Consider the following 21275-nt stretch of genomic DNA (forward strand, 5'->3'; position numbering starts at 1 on the left):
TTTCGCACGCCGGACGCGGCTTTTTAAACAACGCACCGCGCGCGCAATTGCATCAATAGCTTCTTATTAGGCGGAAAGGAATGAATGCCACTGCCGCCGTGTTCCTCTGTGCGTGTCCCGTGTTGCGTTTTTCGAAACACACGTAACCCGGAATGAAGTCGTGCGTGAAGATGAACAGTGGAAATGGAAATTAACAACACAGCACACGACGATACTGTTTCCTTTCCTTTTTTTCGGGCCGCCCGCTCGCATGTGAATCAATCAAACGCATTCAACGGCCAAATTCAATTAGCCTCCGGACGTTTGAATTATTCCGATTTTTCCCGTTTTCCGCGCAAAAAGGAAATGTGCGCTCTCTCTCGTGCGCTGAAGGTTTTTTTTCGGCGCTCTAGTGACACGTGAGAATTGTCCCATTTTGTAGCATATTTATTGCACGCGCGCGCGGTATACGTTTGGGAGTGCTTTTGCTTGTCGGAAATTATTTTATTGCACAGTTCAGTTCGGTTCGATGTTTTTTAATGCCTGCCGTTCCTGCCGTTTAAGCGATGAATTTTGGCGAAAGCTGTTCCAAATTGATGCTACATTCATTCATCGTTTTTATGCCGCCGCTGCGTATAAAACAAAAAATGCATTGGTCCTAACACGCCCGGGCTGGTGTCTTTATTGATGCGAAGCTTGGAGTTTGCGCTCAATTTTTAGGTGTCACCCAGGCAAAAACGTCCGGAACCCCGGAATGAAAATGTTTTGCGATCTGTACAGTTGACAGAGGTGTTGGACACATGTGTCGCAACTGAGATAGTTTATTTGCCTTCAATAGTTTGATAACTTTGAATGCTTCGTATTGTTTAAACCAAAGAAATTCTAGATTAAAAATAAAAACCTTTTAATAGTAAATAAAATAAGAACGAACGATTATAAGTCGGTTGATGTGTGCCAATAAACTCAACAATAACCAATTGAGGCTTACTGCAACGTTTGGGACAAGTCTACAAAGTGCAATCCTAGCAATCGCTGCTCATCTCGCATCGTTCGCCAATTGCCAAAACCATTCCAAGTAGGCCAATGACATCTGTGTTAGTAAACACGCTCATCAATAGCGTGCTGTCCATGGACGGAAAACCTATAAAAACTGGCTGGCTGGCCACCCTTTCTAAATACAGGGAGCGAAAATCGTTGGGGAATTGAAATCAAGTTTTCCACCATCCCCAATGTCCAACCTCACAAGAAAGCCACACCCCACTACGGGGGTAGGGCGATGGAAATGACAGTCGTTTCCGCCGCTGCTATACCTGTACATTTGGATGACATCCAACGGGCGCGCGCGCCAGCTGGTTGTGTTCCGCGCTCCGTATTATGTGGCCGTTTCTTATTTTCCTTGTGTATTTTGCGATCCGTAATCCAAAGTTTCTAAAAAAACACATTCCCCCGACCGGTGCTTCGGTGGTGGTGGGTTGCGTTGGCCAACGGACGCGGCGGCGACGCGTTCCTGTTTTGTTTTTTGCCGCGTACGGCGGCGCGTGTGTGCCGTTGCATCACGATGAAATATGAATATTTTTACTATAAATAATTCATTCACCACCGCATCTCCTTCCGCGCACGCGGGGCCGCCGCTGCAACAACCAGTGCGCAGTGCGTTGTTGTTGCCAAGTGTATGGGCAAAAATCAAGAAAATAGAGGACGGTACGCAAAGACAAAAAAACAGTGGCCACCAAACGACGCGATACACCGACGAAATCTCGTGCCAAAGGGAAGGGTGACGTGGCGCGGCTCAGAGGCCGTGTTCGTTTTGCACCTTTTTTGTCGGTGCCTGTGCCTCTTTGTGACATACGTGTGTGCGCCGCGTTGTTGCAACCCGCGGGAGAGTTGATGCAGATTTATGACCTAACGGGTGTACTGTTTCGGTGCGATTCCGTTAAGCGGCCAAGACGAACGGTGGGGTATTAGAAGCAGCCCCGGGGGGTGGTGAGAAGTGCTCCGCTGAGGGGAGCGAGAGAGAGAGAGAGAGCGGTGAGGGTTATTAGTGTGGGTTAGTGCACGCACGCACGCACGGGCGGACGGACGGACTGCAGCAGGTTGCATCATCACCATCGACCGGCCGCTCTATGGTTAGAGGTGTTGCATTTCCTCCCCGTGCACCACGGTGTCCCGGCGAACGGACATGGATCGGAAGAAATGCGCTTCTCTCTCCCCGAAAACAAAAAAAACCCTAAACACACATTATAAAGTACCCATAATTACACGTGTGTACGCGCCCGGCGGGTTGTGTCCATTTTTTAAGTGCTAAAAATGCACTCGCGCCACAATGGAGAAAGAAAGAAATGAAAGCCCCCCTCCGGGTGCATTCGTTGGCCCCAGCCCGCCCAGGCCCGGTGGCTGGTGGCGCGGCTCTAACAACAACGAAATCCGTTATGCGCACCGCACCACGCACACACGAAGGTGGTGCGCCCAGCACCCCCTAATGAATATGCTAATTTTCGCGCGCTGCAAAGTAGTACCTACCTTGTGGCCGAGGCCCGAGCCGCCGCTGGGCATCAAATTTGCACTCCCCTTGCCGGTGTGCGGCGTGGTCAATTGATTGCTCCCCAAAGGGCCTCGGTTGCGCCATTAGATTGCATCGCCAACGGTCGGACGGGGAGCGGGTAGAAGAAGCCTCATTAGCACGTCTGTGGCGCGGCAAAACACTAGAAAAACGCTAATTAAAAATCAAACCACTCTTTGTGTGGCCACCGAATACAAAAAAAAACTTTACTTTAACCGTAGAACCGGCTGGGGTCTGGGAGTTCCTGGGGGGACTCTAATCGAGCCCAACATAGTAATTTTAGAAAGCTGCACGCGACACGCCATCCTGCTGTCAGCATGGCCCAGTTCTTCCGTCACGCGATGCCGCGAAGGCCGAAGCCTGCGAGCCGCAGGTGTTGCCGGTTAGCTCCGCCCTCCGGGAGCGTGGCCTAGCGCCGGAGCGAACCAATCGGAGCGACCCGACCCGAAGCCCAATCCAATCGGCTTCGGCTCTTCGTTCGGCTCTAGGCAGCGCACCACAGAAATGGCATGGCGGCGCGGTTCGCCGGGCCAAGGTGCCAAGCGAAACGGGCACAGGAAAGGCAGTCCGACAACGAGCAGTCGGGGAATGTCCGTCCGTTTCAATCCTTCGCAATCCGATACCTTCTCGGTCGAGTGTTAATTGTTGGAGATATCCTAATATCTTTTGGCGGTCGTTTCCGCATGTGCGAGTCTTTTGAACTCTTTCGTCATCAAGCGATGCACTTAAAAGCGAAAAATTCGTAAGTCCTGCCAGCGGTTGATGGTAAGATAGCAATTCGAGTTCCTAGCCCGTTGGCTCAGAATCATCAATACGTTCTTGTGTTTGGTAAACAGTGAGCGCTCGGCACTCACTTTAAACAGAGCTTTCTCATAGTCAAATGCTTACGCAATATAAAGCCTACACGTTCTTTTGATATTTTTACCACGTCAGCCAACACACGCGACTTTTTCAATGTTGTCTGATGTTACCGCCTCATTTGGACGTCCCCTGCATTCAGCATCATCGGTGTCTTTACGACCATGTTTGAAGCCGGAAAACCAACGTTTTATTGTTGTTTTCTGATGGCGCGAATGCCTTATAATACTTTTCAAGCCATTGCTTCGCTTGAACGGTATTTTTCCCATTAAGAAGCAGTGTAACATTAAAACATCGAATTGTGTTTGAGCCATAGTTTAAAAAATAACAAAAGTAGCGTCACACAAGTAGCGACAATTCGCATACTTATGAGTAGAAAATCGTGAAATTTTAAAAGCTTTCTCTTTTGAAGGTTAGTACTAACTGAAAATCCCTACTTTAGTCTGGAGTAGAAATCTCTGGATACTGTTTGACTATTTGTTCGGTTGAATGGCGTGCATTTTAATCTTTCTTTGATCCTTTCTTCAGCAGGCCCTTATAATTGTGTGCCGAGCAAACGAAATTGGTCGTTTATGTCTAAATGGTTCCACAGAATACACTGTCACTGCTGGTGATACGGGTAGAAGATTGCTTGCGGGGCAATTTATGCCTTACGGGTCCTTAATTGATGGGCCCAAACATAAAGTTTGATTGATGAACGTTCTTCTGCGTATTTAAAAACGTGAAGAGCTTCGTTTCCATAAGCTTTTTGGGGTTTCGTTCCTAGCGAACGATTAAGGAGTACTAGATCCACTGTTCCGTCCTATTTGACAACTGTATAGAAACGAACCGTCACCGTTCACCCCGCCACCTATGTCTAAAGGCGTCCATAAACTGACTTATTTTTTTGGTGCTGATCAATCTTACCAGCCCGAGGGTGAATGGTTTCGTCATAAATCAGGATTAAAATCTAGACAAAAACGGATGACTTATGGCCGCATGAAGTGTGGCTGTTAACATTGCACCAATATATTCGGGGATTACAAAGAGTCATCGAAGAAACTTGCACCTTTTTCTCTTTTTGTTGGTTGGGCCTTCGCATTATTGCCTACCTTATTTTCCCGTGTAGTGGCCCCGGCAGAAGTTAAACCGCGTGTCCGATTGCTGCCGGGGCTGCCGGGGCTGCCGGGGCAATAACTTCCGTAAATCCCCTTGGCCTGGCGTACAGAAATTAAAAACAAATTTTTTTGCACCAAGATTTACGCTTTCTCCGAGGAGAGCAGAACCCTATGCGCCGTAAGTGCAATAAATAAGGAAAAATCATTTTAAAAATTGAGTGCCCTCCTCGGTCCTCTCCCCCCTCGGTCGCTGGTGTCCTTAATCTGCCTCATCCCGGCCAGCTCAGCGTGACGCATTCCGGCCTTGGGATCGCCAATGTTCGGTCCGAACGAACTGTGCACCGCTCCCTGCATCTTCTACGAACCCCGAGGTTGTCCTTGTGTGTCGCCCGAAATGACTCTGGACATCCGACGACTTATTATTGCCTCTCAGCGGAGCCCACCCGCTGCTGCTGTTGCTGTTGGTGCCAGAATTTATAGCACTCTGGCTTTATGACCTCTCTCTTTCTCTCTCTGCCTCTCGTGTACCCTTCGTTAATGCCTGCCAGGCCTCGGATGGGATTAATCCTGTCCCTTTTTCCTCTTTTTCTCTCTCTATCTCCTTTTTCCGGACTTAGGATTATGGTGAATTATTTAAAATTTGATAAAGAAAAAAGATAACACAAACTTCTCCAGCGCCACACCACGAGTCACTTGTCGCGCAGAGAGAGCGAGAGAGCGAGAGAGAGCGGGTCCCCCGCAACCGCCTTATCGGCGCTTTCACTTTGCCTGGGGCCGATGGGGCCACTGTAAATTATTTATGGCGTTATTGGTCAATAATTTCCGAACCTTTTCGTTCTCATAACCTTCACAGCACCCGTCCCGATGGAATCGATGCTGCCGATGCCCCCGATGCCCCCGGTCGGGTTTCAGCTCGTGCGCGACCCTGGCACCGGCCAGATTCTGTTCCTACCAGCCGCGGCCACAATCGGTAAGTGTTCCGGTCGGAGATGAAGATGGGGATTGGGATTGATGATGAGACGACGATGGTGTGTGGGTAGTCGAGTTTATTGTTCCACTCTACGACACGCGCAAAGTAGTGTACCACTAAAACATAAAAAGAAGAACAGAACACAACAATGAGACAGAGCGAGAAAGGGTGGTAATCCTCGGGCCTAAGAGAGGATCGATCAGTTCTGGTCGTTACAGCATCGAAAGGGCGATGAATAAATTAATTTCACACACAAAACGCTTGTGGGCCGGTTGATGGCCGCCTCCAAGCCATCCAAGCCAAGCATCATCGTTTGTCGTTTATTGTGTCCTATTAGTTCCGATTGTGTTTTTTTTTTTTTATGTTGCTTTCATAAGATTGTCTGTTAAGGCGCTTCTTCCTGGGGTGCTTTCCGTTCTTTTTCGGGTTTCGGATTTTATTAGCGGGCCCCTCGCGGACACACACTGTTCCTTTTCGCTTTCTTCGAGTTAGAAATTTGTTTAATTATCGCTTCGTATACCGCGCTTGTACTTACATATGTATTGTATTTTTTTCTCGTTTTTCTTTCTTTCTTTTCCCATCCTTTGTTTTCTTTTTTCTTTCTTCTCTTTCTTTTCGCCGTTGTTTCCATGGTAACCGAATTAACGAATAAATGCCACACGCCTCCTCCTCTACACAAACGCCTTCCAGCCAATCCGCCAAACCTGCTCGATAAAATCTATATTTCTTGTATAGAACCATTCCAACAAGCGGTCGTATGGCCCTCGTACCCACAATCGGCCACGTCGGCCCTCCAACCGCCCCATCTGCTGTTGCCGCAACTTTCTCAGCAGCCGCAACAGCAACAGCAACTGCAGCCGCCACCACTGGCCCCACTGCAGGTCCTTAGCTCGGATTATCTGGCCACAGCCAGCACCACCCTGCACCAGGTAGGTCCCGCACTCTAACTCCGGTCAGGACTCCGCATAAATCCTTGATCCTTGTGCCATTCCAGCAACACACTCAAACGCACCACAGCACGCGCTATCTGGCGCTGACGTCGGATTTGAGCAGCAAACGATCGACGACGGCCGGGGGGAAACACTCGTCGACATCTGGCGCGGGCTGTGGTTCGTCCACCACGTCGTCGTCCCTCGTTCCCAGCTCGTGCAGCCAGCCGGTGATACCGATGCCCATCCACCCGCCGCATGCATTTATTAAGATCGAGGACTGTACGGCGGCGGCGGCGGCCGCGGCCGCAGCAGCGGCAGCCGCCGTCGGATTCGGACCGATGCCGAGCTGCTCGACGTCCCACCTGACCTCGTCGCTGTTCGGATCGCTCACCGCTGGCGATCACCACACGACGGACAAGGGGACGACGACGACGACGCTGGCGGGGGCCAACCACCACCATCTGGCGGCCCTGACGACGCCAACCGACGCCCTGGCCTCGCAACTCCTGTTCCACCCGGGCAATCTGATCCACTTCACGCCGACCACCAAATCGCATCCGGCGCTGCTCGACGCTCCGGCGATGGGCGCAGGACTCGCGTGCTCGACCGTGGCCAATCCGACTCCACCACCGTCGGCACTTCCGACGGCCACTCCGTCGTTGCTGCTCTCCTCGACACCATCCCTGAATCCAGCGACGGTACCGATCGGCACACAATCGCTCCTGCCGGAGCTCGTTCCGACGGCGGCCAGCTGTCTGACGCCTCCACCCGATTCCACCGGTCACATCGTCGCCGAGGAGAGCGGTACGATGGGCACCGAGCCGGAGGTAGTGGCGGTGGTCGAACCGCCGGAGGTACAGGACGCCAACATACAGACCGACACGCCGGTCATGAGTGAGGACGATAACACGCAGCTGGCCGGCGGCGGCACGGACTCGGAAGCGACGGAGCGTCTGCCGCACGACGGGTCTGCGGACACCGCCACACTGACCTCCGCTTTCCACGCGCTGGCCAGTGATCCGCTGTGCCATCATGGTGCTGTCCTCGTCAGCAGCCACACCACCGATACGGCCAACGAACCATCGACCCTTTCCGTCGGTGGCACTGTGGTCTCCAACTGTGATCGGGTCGACATGGAGCTGGAACTGGCCAAAAAGCATCCTCCGCCACTGGCAGCGATCCAGCTCGAACCGGAGAACCTGTCGGTGGCCGCGACGACGACGACGACCGGCCCCCGTCGGCTAACGAAGCTGGAGCTCTACTCGCCGACCCAACCGGACAAGGAGTCCGTTCCGGCCGATCCGGTTCCGGCACCGCCACCGCTGGTGCCAGTGTCGGCCGTCGGTGGCCATCAGGAGCACCCGGTCGATCTGAGTGGGCTCGAGCTGCTCTCGCACAGCATCGAGGTGTTCCAGAAGAAGGCCTCGCTCATCAAGAAGGAACCGATCTCACCGCAACACCCGACGGTCCCGACTCTAGTGCCATCGACGCTCCCAATTCCTGCTGCCAGTGAGCCGGTGCCGGTCGCGGACCAACCACCATCAACGCCCGCTGCCTTCGCTCCGCTGCCACCGACGTCCGTTCCGGAAGCGTTCCTACGTGCTGACGAACCGATGGGTGGCCTCAACCTGCTGTGCGCGCTGGCCGAGCAGCGGTTCCAGGAGGAGGGAATGTTCAAGAAGGACTCACCGGTCACCACGGCGAGTTCGAGCAGTTCGAGTAGCAGTTCGAGCAGCAGCGCCAGCAGCAGCACTGCTCCATCCTCGTCCTCGTCGTCGCCTGCTTCGCAGCCCGATTTGTCATCGGGCAGCGACAAAGCGCACGTGGAGAGCGCAGGGTCTTCTCCCCGCAGCGGCACCCTGCCAGTGATGGCGGCTGCAACGGTGGAAGCCGGATCCGGATCCCGAAAGCGGAAACATAAGCATTCCAAAGAGTCGAAGAAGTCGAGCAAAAAGTCCAAGCAGGAGAAGGAACAGCGGCGCGCGGAGAAGCGCCGCAAGCACGGCGCGGTGGCGGAAGGTGGACAGCAGCACCGGGACGGTAGCGAATTCGGTGCCGAGATCAAGGAAAGCTTGTCGCGCGTGAAAGCGAAGCTAGCGGGTGCTGGCGGCAGCGTCGGTGGGGCCGGTGGCCGGTGTGGCTGTAAGGATGGCCACGAGAAGGATCATCGCTGTTGCCGGACGGCACAGTGGCCGACGGCGAACGAGCTGTTCAGTGTGATCGAGTCGGACATGAAGGAGCGCCTGGAGCGGATCACGCGCCAGTGCGAGGAGAAGAAGCGGGAGCTGGAGCAGATGAGTACGGCGGCGGTGGCCAAGGTGAAACCGATGGCAGCGACGGGGTCACCGGGCAGCATGGTGAGGATACCGGAGCTGAGTAAGAGCTACTTCGGAGGCGGAGGCTTCGGTGCGGTCGCGGCAGCCGGTGGAATGCTGGGCAGTGTCATCGGCCCGGTGGTCGGCCCGACGGCCGTCGGTGGCGGCGGCATGCTCAGTGCGTTCGGTTCCGGCACCCTCGGCGGCGGCGGCGTCGTCGGCAACTCTCAGGTCCTGGGAGGGCCCAAGTTTAGCACCATTCCGGCTCTGTCGCCCAGCTTCTCGTCGTCGTCAAACTCGACGACTTTCGTGGAGCTTCCGAAGCTCAGCTCGGACACAGACTCGAGCGGCAAGCGGGATCCGGACGACGATGGCTGCTGCTCGACGTTAACCTACTCGAAGCGCAAGGGAGGTATCCCGAGGAAGCACGACGAACTGACGCTCACCGAGACGATCGTGGCGAAGAAACCGAAACAGAGCCTGGTCGGGTACATCCTCGCCTCGAAGAACACGGTCGGTGGTGGGAAGGATGCGTCCCAGCTGGCTGGCGTTCCAAAGGCGGACCCAAAGCTGCAGCAGCAGCAGCACCACAACCACTGGAGCCACGCGCTGCACCAATCGTCGGCGGTGAATGCGCTCGCCGTGCCCAAACATCAACCTGGCGCGGGCCCGTTGCTCCTGGGCCATCCGATCAGCGAGTCCAAGTTCAAAAAGTCCCCGATCCACTCGTCCAAGTTCCAAGAGAGCAGCGCGGCCAGCGACGACGCCAGCAACCTGTCGGACAGCTCGCTGGTGAAGCCGCAGCTGGTGAAGATCAAGTCGCCGTCCGGCGGAGTGTTTGCGTTCGAGGACGAGAACAGCAAACCGTCCGAGGCGGCCTTCAGCATCTTCGGTGGCAAGCCGTCGATCTTCGACAAGGTCAAACCGGGCGTAGGCTCGCCATTGGCCGCGGGCTTAAAGCTGTCGCCGGTGAAGGCGGCCGTCGTGACGCCGCTCATGAAGTCACAGCTTCAGCACCACCATCATCCGACAAACGGCGGTGGAGTGGCCGGCCAACCGGCCAACGGGCACGCCACGGTGGTGGTGAAGCACAAGAAGTCATCCCGGGGCAGCAAGGAGCGCAAACGGCGTAGCTCGGAGAAGAAGCGCATCGACCAGCGCTGTCTGCTGACGAGTGCGCACCTCGGCAAGGATAAAACCCGCGTTCTCACGGCCATGGGCGGCCTGTTCTATGCCGGGTGTCTGAGCGCGGTCCAGCCACCGGATATCTACGCCGTCACGCTCGACGGCGAACGGGGCAATCGGCCCCACATTATGTCCCGCGAGGAGGTGCTCCGCGATGCGGTAAGTGGCCACGACTCCCGCTTCGACGAAAGCCGAATTAGCTTGGGGTTGGTTTGACTTTGAAGATACATGTCAAGGTGTCAAAATGAAGGTTTTTTCGCGCGAACTTTCTTTGGAATGTGCGCCATCATTTTCTGCACAATCTTCTGGTTCGCCTCAGCGGCTACTTCGTTCCAATTTTTCGTCATCTCTTCGGCACCAATACTTAACTGGACCTTTGTGTGGCTTAATGGAGGATAGAATTCCTTGCCAGATCATTAGTTTCCGTGTCGTGTTTATCGGCGAATACAAATTTGAACTTGGAGGGGACATCTCCATCTACTGAAAGTCGAATGTTTAGTAAAGACATAACTATCAAAACATTTGAAATCCAACCACCAGAGGCACTGCTAGAAGACATACAACTTTTCCCGATTCTAAGTTGGACAAGCTAACCCTGTGTCTTTTGTTGTAGATCCTGGAGGTGGCCCCCAAGTCCGTGGACGACATCATCCCCGGCACCCGGCTGTGCGCGTACTGGAGCCAGCAGTACCGCTGCCTGTACCCGGGCGTGGCCGCCGAACCGGCGTCTCCTGATCCGGAGCAGCGGTTCGTGAACGTCGAGTTCGACGACGGCGACAGTGGCAAGATCGTCCTCGAGGACATTCGCTTCCTGATGAGCGACTACCCGATCGTCGGTAAGTGCACTGTGTCCGGTCGCCGTCGCCGCCACCGTCCTCCGAGCTCCGAGTGACCGCCCCGCCGCACCTCCGCCTCCCGCTGTTCCCGATTCCCCACGCGCTAAGCACCCCACATTTAATTCCACCCAACCCCCCAACCCCACCCCGTATCCCCAACGGAGTGTCCCCGTGGCTCTCCGGACGCAGACGAGCGCGGGTGTGTCATTGCCGTGCTTTGTTTTTTTCTTTTCGCCGATCCGCTTGGACCTAACTTCCGGTCCGTGGTTCCGTTCGCTCGCCCTCTCTCAAAACGCACAACCAACCTCAAGCTCTCTCGTTATCACTCTATGTCTCTCTCTCTCTCTCTTCTCTCTTTTTCTCTTTCTCTCGCTTCCCCCCATTAACCCCGTTCCGCCTGCCTCCCTGCCTGCCTGCCTGCCTGCCGCTATCCTCCTTCCTTCTCCAACCCAGCCCGCCACGTCGGTCCGGAGTGAAGCCCAGTTTTATGCTTTCCGCCCGCCGCCGTCACCACCTCCGCAGCGGTCTCGATGTGTGTGTGTGTGTTGTCCGTTGTTTTTACGTTGGTTTTTCTTTCTTTTTTCTTTTCTTTTTCTCGGATTTTGCGTTTCAACCACCACCACCACCATTACTACCAACACCAACTACTAAATCGGCGCGCCATCTCGGCGTGACTTCCTCTACCACCACCACCACCACCACCTACCCGAACCCTGCGCCCGCGCGGCCCCGTCCCGGACACCCGGCGTGTGTGTGTGTGCGTGCGTGTCTGTGTGCGTGGGTCTCTGAACGGCAACCGGAAACTCCAGAATACGATCCCAATCCTCTTCTATCGCTAGGCAAGCGCAAGCGCCAGCCAAGTCACCCGGACCCGGCCGCCACCCAGCTCGGGACGCTCGGTCCGGTCAGTGTCCTCGGCTCGGTGTCCAGCACACTGCCAGCTCCACCACCACCACCACCACCACCGACGACGGTGGCGGCATCAACCGCAGCCACCACCACCACGACGACGCCACTGCTAACGGCCACGGTTACACCGATGATGTCCTCGCTGGTATCGTCCGGTGCCGGCGTCGGTGGTGGCTCATCGATCAACAGCTTCGCCCTGGCGACGGAACGGGCCGAGAAGCGGCTGCACGACGAAGCGTACCGGGAGGAGCGCCGGCGGTTGAAGAAGATCCGTAAGGACAAACTGCGCCGGCTGGCGGCGACGAACGCCGAACTGCTGGCTGCCGCCGCCGCTGCTGGCGGCGGTCCAGCTTCTTCCGGCGGCGTGGCGCACAAGCACAAAAAGTCCAAATCGTCGAAGTGCTACGACGAGCTGTGCAAGCACCGGAAGCACAAGAAGCGAAGGAAGCACAAGAAGCATCACCGCGACGCGGACATGATGGTCAGCCCCGGGCATCATCATCATGCTGGTGGGCTTCCTTCATCACCGGATGGCCCTGGGGCGGGCTCGATGGATGACGACATCTCGCAGGGTGATAGCGCATCGCAAACGGCCACCGGTGGCCGGTACGGTGCAGTCCCGCGACAACAGCAACGGGGTGTTTCATCACTGGCCGGCAGCAGTCCGATCGTGTTCCCAACCGCGAGCGCTGGCGGCGCGGCCGACAAGGAGGACACCATGACGGAGGAGGAAGTCAGCTCGTCCGTCACCGAGAGTTCTGGCTCGTACTACGTAAGTGATCACGACGTTCCCCCTCCGGGGCCAAACCCAAATCCGATGACTGACAGCCGGTTCTCGTTTGTAGCAACCGCAGAAGAAGTCGGCGCCCGGAGCGGATCGCAAACCGTCGACGGAGCAGAACGGCAGCAAGATTGCGGCCTTCCTGCCGGCCCGGCAGCTGTGGGCCTGGTGTGGCAAAGGGTACCGCCGGTCGACCGGCCGCGTAAAGAAGCAGTTCTACAAATCGATCCAGCGCGGCAAGGAGACGATTTCGGTAAGCCTGAAACGGTCACGGTGAGGTGGCGGCGGAGTTGTAACGTTTAATTTTGGTTTGCAGGTTGGCGATTCGGCCGTGTTCCTGTCGACCGGTCGCCCCGATCGGCCCTACATCGGGCACATCGAGTCGATGTGGGAAACGTCCACCAACAACATGGTGGTGCGCGTCAAGTGGTTCTACCATCCGGAAGAGACCCAGGACTGTCCCAATCTCAAGTACCCGGTAAGTCCCCGGTCAGCTCTGACCAGCCTGGGGCTCCTTCTCTAACTCCGCTTCCGTTTCTTCTCCAGGGTGCCCTGTTTCAGTCGCCGCACGAGGACGAGAACGATGTGCAGACGATATCGCACAAGTGCGAGGTGCTGGCGTTGCGCGAGTACACCGGCAAGTTCGGCGCGGACCCGAAGCAGTACACGGCGATCTACGACAACAACGACACGTACTATCTGGCCGGCTACTACGACCCGACGGTGATGACAATCAAGATGCAGCCGGAAATCGAGATCCTTCCGGCGAACGAGCGGTGGGTCACCAGCAGCAGCACGTCCGGTGGTGGCGTCAAGGGCAAGGGTCACGGCCCGTCCACTTAGGCAGCATATTCGAAAGCAATTGCAAAAGCAATGTGTTTGTGTCTGTGTTTTGTACCCCCCAACTTCGGAGACAGTTTGTTGTGTCTCGCGCTCTACAAGAGCCTCGGATATCAGAACGCAAGGGCGCGTTACAAATCAGTCTTAGGCGGTCGCTTTACAAAAGTGGCCATACGCGTTTAAGTGAGCTCTAGGTTTAGGCGGCGCACATAGGAGTATAAGAGGCTAAATCCCCCCGTGGGGGGGGGGGCTTCAGAGACAGCCGACGACTGTACAGAGCTGATACTAATCATAATCGCGTAGGTTAAGGAACACCCTTACTTTAATGACCCCCCCTAGAGTCACGAGGATTCCTCGGATAAACCTGTACATAAAACGGCGGCAGCAAACGAGAAAACCCAGTTACTGAAACCACCTTCCGATGATTGGGAAGCAGAGCAGGGGCCCCCTAAGGGCACCGTGTAGTGTAAGTGACCCCAGATCCCAGCGTAACGAGGCGCGCAATTCTTATATCAACCATTGGTACTGAGTGTCTATTTATCACGCAAACCCCGGAGAATTAAGGCCCCGACTGAACACGTCACTATATACGAAATGAACTTTTTGCAAATCGTAAGAATCGTAATCGCTTAACAGTGAAAGGGGACACAGAGGGAGAGAGAGAGCGTGCGAAACAAAAATTAATCGACAACAGAGAGACAACCAAGAAATCAGCAAACCAAAAGAGCAAACAAATGAAACAAGAGAAAAAGAGAAAATTATATTTTTCTAAACGATTTGATATTTATACAGTGAGGCAACCTTTATCCGTAGTTGGTTGTGGACCCGCAGAACCCCTGAGGGTACGTCTGAATGAACCGAGTGTGTTCCCTCCTGTCCGCGTAGTGCTTAGTGCTTGGTCCGGTCCACGGCACGGCACCACGAATCCACTGTTGCGATCGAAAACTGAGAAAGTATATTTGAAGAGCTTTTTGGAGAAATTATCATTACCTCGGATATACAGATTTTTAACAAAACGGAAACGCACGCACCACGCGTGGCGCGAAAACTATACTCAAAATTAAACTGCGAAGCGAACAAAATTTATACCACCACCTACCTTTAGGAAACGGAGAAGCAAAACTTATACAGTGTGGAATCGGCGGGAGCGCGTAGGGTTCGGGGTGTGGAACCATGGCTGTTGCTTAACTGAAAGTGCAATAATTCAAATTAAAGCCGCGCGGAATATATCAACCGAACGGTGGGCGAACGAATCGAAACAAATTAATAGAATTAACACGCGCGCGCACATTTATTTCGTGTTTTGGAGCAATTTTGGCAACCCGAGGATGTGTTGAGTTTTCATGTTTGTAACGAGATTTCAAGGGGGACCGAACCGCGGGCCACAACACGACGGACAGTGCGCGGACTTCCGAAAACCGTAAAAAACTCTTTTGTGTCCTTTCAATAGCTCAACCACACAACAGTCTTAAGTCTCTCTCTCGTAGAAAACAGCGCCGAAAAATAAACCACAAAACTCTGATACGTAAACTTAAGCAACAACACAGGACCTACAAACCACAATCGGTTCCTACTCTCACAACACAGCGATCGATCGCAACCCGTTTTTTGAACACTTCACTTACACAATATGGCGCCGCACAATAGGGGGGCGAAAGAGCGCGAGAGAAGCGGAACGTCTGGCGGTTAGTTTGCGATTGCTTTTTTCGCTTCACTTTCGTTGTGTACATTACCTTGTAAATTTGTAAATAGTTACGCCCAAAAAGATTCGGTTCCGGCGATCGGCAGGAACCGTTTCTTTGCCGGTTTGTCTCTGTAAATACATTACTGCGTCGCGGTTTGCAAATGATTTCCTGTACGATTTACAGCGAGCGGAGGCGAAGCGAGATCGTGCATCGGTGCTCGTCAATTAGATCGTCAAACAATCGTTTTGTAACACAATCCTTAACGGCCTTCTGAAACGGCTAAGCAGAAGAAGGACGCGCGTATTCGTCACCCGGACGTGGAGAGGATGTGAAAGCGTCTCAATCGGAAATGTTAAGCGATTCGCGATTGATCAAATGTGTAACTACTATACTACTTCGCCAGGAAACAAACTGCAATAAGATTTTTCTATTTTCAATGAAACTGAAACAATTGCGTCTCGAGGTTTTCTTTGCTGTATCCGAAAGCTGTGCACCGAAAGAAAACGGAGCTTCGCTGTGTTCGCGAACGTTCGAAAGAAATTTGGGGATCGAACAGAAACCGTTTGTAGACGACCATCCACCGCGGTGAACAAATAAATAAGGAAACAATACAGCACCGAACACGCAATCCTCCGCGATCGGGTCAGGATCGTCCCCCTGAAAGCGCTGTGCGCCTAATCCGCTCCGGCGAAATTCGGGTTTCTCGATTTCGAAAACGGTTTTTCGCTTCCGACCATTTGCGGTCTCAAGCCGACCAGCGTACCAGGCGAGCAGGAGCCCCCGCAGCTAGTTCTCGACCGGTGTACGAGGGAAAGAGAAAACAGCTACGCTGCTAGCTGTCCTTCTCACGCCACCATCTCTATGAGAGAAGAGCACCGAGTCTACGATCATCGACCGATCGCTGGCGAGCGAAAGAGCCAACGCTATAAGCGGGAGAACGTGATACAGTCGAACCCCTGCAAAACTGCTGAGATAAAATGGCATAAAATGGCAACGTTGAAGACGAATTGCAGCCTACATTTGTTTTAATTTTTTAAATTCTAAACTCGTTTTCCTTTAAAACGAAATTCATTGCGTTTTATTGGTATTTGGCTGGAAAATGGTCCAACTTTCGAACGGGACGGTTTTCGAGCAGAGGATCGACTGTGTCGTTCTAGAGCGAGTTGGGAAGATCGCCTGATCGTGGGAGCGTGAAAGAGCAAACCTACCGTTTGCTACAGTACGTCTCACACGAAAAGTACATCTGCAACGAAAGATCGTCCAGCAAAAGTTTGAGGAGTTCAATTTCAAAGTAGAATCATTTACAATCCGCAGCATAAATCCCATCGTAATTTATTGATCAAACCATTTTAAGATTATGAAACAATGCAATTTTATTACATCAGACAAAAATGCTCCTTTCCCATTCCCAGCACGATCACGCTCAGTACAATGATCTGGGATGTGAGCTGCCGAAGAGATGCTGCCACGATTTGGGCCACCGGAAGTTGGCTTCGTCCTGCCCAGCCGGAAGCAAGGTGTCGCCACTAACGGCGTTCAGCATTCGTGCCAGCATAAGCCCCTCGGTCGTGTTGTCGCCTTCCGAGACGTACATGAACAGCAGCACCGCGGCCACACCGCGGTTGGTCAGTAACTCCAGCAGCTTTGCTCCGAACCCTCCGCCGTGTATGGCGCCACCGGGTGCATGTTTTGTCCACCGTTCATCCGTCGTCAGCCGGGAAGCATTCGCGGTGCGATCGTACGCTTCGTTCGAGACGTAGCTGAACGGTGCCGTGCGGATGTTGGACTTTTCGTGCGAAAAACAGCTACACAGAAGGTATACTTGGGCAAAGTGGCGATCACGCACGAAATCGGCGCACTGTTCAAGGAATGTCCGTTGAAGGGAGGAACCGACAAGCGGTGCACGCAGCTGCAACACCAAGAAGCGCTTCGATTCGGAAACGTATAGCTCGGCAGCGGTGGTTACGGAACCGGTGGGTTCATGGTCGAAAGCGGCCGCCGCAACGATGGGTATCAGCGCCGGATGCCACAGTTGGCCGATTGGTTCTAGTTGAAGCGTTTCAACGATCAAGTCCACTGCTAGCTGCGGAACATTCCCGACACTAACGGAGGGTATGATGAAGCTGTAGCCGGTAAAATCGATGTCGCGCTTGAACGAGAACATTTTCTGATGCCTCAATGCTGCTGGACGAAGGACACAAAGTGCGAAAAGCAGCCAAAAGGCAGATCTAACGGGGTGGAATATTCAAAGATAGCAGCAGCCGGCAAATTTGAAAGGAACGATGAGTTGACAAGATTTTGTTTACATCCGTTTGACGTTTCGATGGTGAGCGCGCAGGCTCGTATGCACCAAACCGCGTAACGCTGCTGAAACCGTGCAGTTTTCCATCGAATTTTATGCTCAAAGTCTCCACAAAATATTTAAAGGCATTAAACCATGTTTCTTTTAATGCAATAATAAGTATTGAGCGTCCCTTGGGAAAGAATAAGTCTCTTGAGGCAAGTGTTATCGGACCGTCTCTTATGTTTCTCGAAAACACGGTACAGTAACGGTGTAACGTGAGGATGCACCACAATTGCAATTGCATCAAGCTGTCAAATCGGTTGCATTGTTTACTTTGATTCCCGGCTCTGTTTAGAACGATTATCTGGGAGCGCAAAGGGAAACCAAGCGCTATGGTGGATGTGAAAAAGTTTAGCGACACAGACCTTTACGGTCTGTTCGAGGTGGAAATATCGGCAACCGAACAAGAGGTATTTAGCGATGTGCAAGTAATCCCCATCGGTTTCCAGTTCTTTCGTATTCAACCCGTTCTCTTCCGCCACAGATCCGCAAAGCGTACCGCAAAAAAGCCCTACAATGCCATCCGGACAAAAACCCCGACAACCCGAAGGCGGCCGAGCTGTTTCAGGAGCTGTCGAAAGCCCTCGAAATCTTGATCGACGTATCCGCTCGTGCCGCGTACGATAAGGTGCTGAATGCGAAGAAGGCGGCCAAACTGCGTACGAAGCAGTTGGACAGCAAGCGCCAGAAACTAAAAGCAGACTTAGAGGAGCGGGAAAGGCTGGCACGGGAAGCGGGCACGACCGGGGGCTACAAAAAGGCCAGCAGCAAAACGCCCGAGGAGCTGTTCCAGGAAGAGTTTGACCGGTTGCGCAAGGAGGGATCGAAACTGATTCAGGAGGAGCAGGAACTGATGCGCAAGCAGCTACAGGAGGAACTGCGTCTCATACAAACGGCCGCGGCCCCGACCTGGGATCCATCACAGCATCGGGTGAAGATACGGTGGAAAGCGGACAAAAACGATCCTGCCAACGGTGGCTACACGGAGGATATCCTGCGCAAGTTTCTCACAAAATACGGTGACCTCAATGCGCTCGTAATGAGTCCACGCAAGACCGGCAGTGCGTTGGTCGAGTTCAAGAGCAAGGATGCGGCAGAAATGGCCGTAAAGTACGAGCAAGGTCGGCTGGATAATCCGTGCACGTTGGAGTGGATCGGAGAGGCCCCGGCTGCGACGAAGTCGAAGGCTGGAAGCCGATCTGGCGGCGGAGGAACCATCACCGATCGCGACTACGAAAGCCTAGTGTTGCACCAGCTGCGACAGGCCGAACAGCGGAAGCGGCTGATCGAGCAGATGATGAAGGAGGACGCTGAAGATGGTGAAGAGGCGAAATAAAATGTTTTGTGAACCTCACGTTTCCTGTTTTAATAATTTATTGTTAACATTGTTTCGCAAATATCCGATAAAAGTGTGTGTCCTATTAATTTGACTGTGCGCCCAATCCCGATCGACCCTTTATCGCGTCTTCGACGAGTTGAATCAGGTCCGGCAACTTGCTCACTTGCTCCTGGGCGATGGCTGGGTCCTCGTTGATGTATCGCGCAAAATGCATCACGTCCACGTGCAACTGGAGCCGGATTTTGTCATCATCCGAGGCGACAGACGTTCGATCACCGGTGGCCACTTGCCCGCCACTTGCGGTTGTGCTCCGATCGCGCAGGTTCTTCAACCGACGCAGCGATTCTTCCGTTTTCTGCACGGAAGTGAGCACTTCGTCGATCACTCGGTAGTATCTGAGTTGATGAAGGAGAGAAAACTGATTACGGGTTGCTGCCGGACAACCGACCGTGGCATACTCACTGCACGCTGACGTGACTGTAAACGCCACACAAAAACTCCCGCATCGCTTCCGGGCCGATCATTGTGGAGTAGTTTCGCCGGAATGTGTCGGTAGGGGCGAGCACCTGCTCGACGTACGGACAGCAGCGACTGGGCAGCTCACGGTTCGTTTTTCGGTACAGCCTCGGAATGTCACTGACCTGTCTTAGTTGCACCAAACTACCACCAATCAGCTCCTCGACGATGGACCGCTGAACTAGAGTTTGTTTGGAGCGGAAAACATCTCCCGACTCGCCAATTACCGTCTCCAGTTCGGCCCTCGACAGCCCCGCGGGACATTTGTCCCCCGCGAGGTTTACAATCGAAGGAATCTTCAGCACAATGTTGCCCAGATCGGAATAGAGCGCGACGAGAAAGCGTATCCGTGCCGATTGCTGCTCTCCGGCGGCTTCATCCGTTGTCGGTCCAATTGCTCCGACACACCAAACCGTTAGCCGGGCAAGAATCTGCAGCGTAAGCTTAAGGAACCGGTGGAACAGCTGCGGCAGATAAATGCCTTCCTGCCAGCAGCGTGAAATGGCCGTCAGGGCAGAGGAGAACTGGGCCACGTTGAACTGTGATGCCGATATGCTTCCGGCCAGCTGACGATCGGCCGGTTCGCTGCAGATCGCCTCGAGCGCCGAACCGATCTCTTGGAAGCGTATCTGAAAGTAGACCGGAAGGTTCCAGCGCACCTGGAAGCTACGATACTGGGCGTGCGCTTTGAACACGGCCACATCTTCCGGATCGTCCAGAATCTGCTCGATGCGTTCGAGGAACTCAAGCGTACACTTGTACTTCTGATAGAATGCGTCCGGATTGCCCGGCGCGAAGATCGAGGACATGTTCGTCTCCATCCGTCGCTCCACTTCGGCCCAAAAGCTGTTCACCACGAAGCTGTAGCCCTTGACCTTTCCGTTCCGTTTCGTCAGCTGGCAGAGTTGCTTCATGCGCATCGACACAAAGTCCAGTATTTGATTGTAGATCCCCGTGAGGCCCTGCGGGGAGTTTTGTAAACTCGCTTCCGAGATGACCCGGTTCATGAACGGTGCCACAATGTCACGTCGAAACACTTCCTCCGCCGTACGGCACTCGTCGAGGGTGCAGTAAATGCGCAGGCAGCGTTCCAGCTCTTTCGCGTCGGGTGCATCCAGCGCACGTAGGAAATACTCCTGCAACCGACCCAGCAGCTCGTTCCACAGTTCCTGCGCCAACTGTTGTTGCCGGGTGTCGAGAAAAGTTTTGCAAAACTCTATATTAAACTGCAATTGAATTGACTCGAGGGCGGCCCGTTCGAGGAGCGTGGCATTGATGGCATCGCGCCGTTCCCGAGCTCGCAACATATTTTCAAGCTTCACCAGCGACGCCTGAACACGGGCCAGACTCTGGAGAGATTTTTTGTGCGCCCGTAGTGCTTTCTTTTGCTCGAGACAGTTGGCGATTTCGTGCATGCTGCCCTCGAGAGCCGCCTTTACTTGGGCGATCTCGGCTAGCAGCTTTTCCAGCGGCCCTCCGATCGCTTCGATCTGCTGATCGAGCCCGATCAGGTTGGCAGAGAGATCGACGAAATCGGCATAATCCTGATTGATCAGCTCAATCATCGCCGAACGGAGCACCTTCAGGTAGAGACCGAGGTCGTCCCGGATAATCTCCAGGCTGCCGGCATTTCGGTTCTCGTGCAGGAACTCGTCGACGGAAAAGGTTTTCTGTGCAAACGAAGCGAAACTCCGGTTTAGTATCGACCATTACTGTTACGGCGAAACGCAGGCTCTTTACCTTCATAAACTCGTTCTTATCGAAGCACAACGTAGCAGGCCCTGCCGGCAAGCTGAACAGCTCCCCGCCACCCGTCGCCGGTGCTACCTTTTCTTCCATCGTGACGTCCAAGAAGTACTCTATTCAACCACCGGAAAGTATCGCAAAGTGTGAAAATAATTTTTTAACCATTTAACACCATTATTTCCTCGATTACGTTCTGACACATCATCAGTCGGGGTGGGGAACGAAAACAAAACGCGATGACAGTTCCCGCGATCGAAAGGGTGCTCACTGTTTGGCACTCACGTATGTGCTCAGCACCAGCTACGGATGGAGATTTTTGAATTTAGCGAATTTAGCGAATTTAGCGAATTTAGCGAATTTAGCGAATTTAGCGAATTTAGCGA

The 21275-nt window shown here is 53.7% G+C and overlaps 4 protein-coding genes across 4 annotated transcripts in view; 2 read left to right on the forward strand and 2 right to left on the reverse strand.

Moving 5' to 3' along the window:
- The window catches only part of LOC131212357 (protein winged eye), a 58723-nt gene extending 45134 nt beyond the window's left edge, over positions 1-13589 (forward strand). Inside the window, exons 7-14 of the mRNA XM_058206194.1 lie at positions 5348-5464; positions 6155-6393; positions 6459-10055; positions 10510-10732; positions 11542-12413; positions 12487-12675; positions 12739-12900; positions 12969-13589. Coding sequence (XP_058062177.1) covers positions 5348-5464; positions 6155-6393; positions 6459-10055; positions 10510-10732; positions 11542-12413; positions 12487-12675; positions 12739-12900; positions 12969-13265 — 5696 coding nt within the window. The 3' untranslated portion in view covers positions 13266-13589. The remainder of the gene's footprint in view (positions 1-5347; positions 5465-6154; positions 6394-6458; positions 10056-10509; positions 10733-11541; positions 12414-12486; positions 12676-12738; positions 12901-12968) is intronic.
- Positions 13590-16301: 2712 nt separating this feature from the next.
- On the reverse strand, positions 16302-17174 carry LOC131210684 (proteasome assembly chaperone 2). Its single transcript, XM_058203965.1, has one exon. The coding sequence runs from the start codon at positions 17109-17111 to the stop codon at positions 16371-16373; it is 741 nt and encodes a 246-aa protein (XP_058059948.1). The 5' UTR covers positions 17112-17174; the 3' UTR covers positions 16302-16370.
- Positions 17175-17570: 396 nt separating this feature from the next.
- Positions 17571-18627, forward strand: LOC131210685 (dnaJ homolog subfamily C member 17). Its single transcript, XM_058203966.1, has 2 exons — positions 17571-17701; positions 17776-18627. The coding sequence occupies exons 1-2, from the start codon at positions 17624-17626 to the stop codon at positions 18625-18627; spliced, it is 930 nt and encodes a 309-aa protein (XP_058059949.1). The 5' UTR covers positions 17571-17623.
- Positions 18628-18712: 85 nt separating this feature from the next.
- Positions 18713-21017, reverse strand: LOC131212464 (conserved oligomeric Golgi complex subunit 2). The gene is made up of 3 exons (XM_058206335.1): positions 20887-21017; positions 19093-20816; positions 18713-19025 (listed from the first exon to the last, which is right to left on the reverse strand). Exons 1-3 carry the CDS (start codon positions 20983-20985, stop codon positions 18713-18715), a joined length of 2136 nt encoding a protein of 711 aa, XP_058062318.1. The 5' UTR covers positions 20986-21017.
- Positions 21018-21275: the final 258 nt, after the last annotated feature.

Source organism: Anopheles bellator, chromosome 2 (genome assembly GCF_943735745.2).
Source record: "Anopheles bellator chromosome 2, idAnoBellAS_SP24_06.2, whole genome shotgun sequence".
In the NCBI taxonomy this organism is placed as follows: Eukaryota; Metazoa; Arthropoda; class Insecta; order Diptera; family Culicidae; genus Anopheles; species Anopheles bellator.

Excerpts from the sequence above, each read along its gene's own strand:
- LOC131210684 (XM_058203965.1), bottom strand. The coding sequence starts at position 17,111 with ATGTTCTCGTTCAAGCGCGACATCGATTTTACCGGCTACAGCTTCATC.
- LOC131210685 (XM_058203966.1), top strand. The coding sequence starts at position 17,624 with ATGGTGGATGTGAAAAAGTTTAGCGACACAGACCTTTACGGTCTGTTC. Across the intron at positions 17,702-17,775 it reads TATCGGCAACCGAACAAGAG|ATCCGCAAAGCGTACCGCAA; the intron begins GTATTTAGCGAT and ends CTTCCGCCACAG.
- LOC131212464 (XM_058206335.1), bottom strand. The coding sequence starts at position 20,985 with ATGGAAGAAAAGGTAGCACCGGCGACGGGTGGCGGGGAGCTGTTCAGC. Across the intron at positions 20,817-20,886 it reads ATAAGAACGAGTTTATGAAG|AAAACCTTTTCCGTCGACGA; the intron begins GTAAAGAGCCTG and ends TCGTTTGCACAG. Across the intron at positions 19,026-19,092 it reads TACAGTCACGTCAGCGTGCA|ATACTACCGAGTGATCGACG; the intron begins GTGAGTATGCCA and ends TCATCAACTCAG.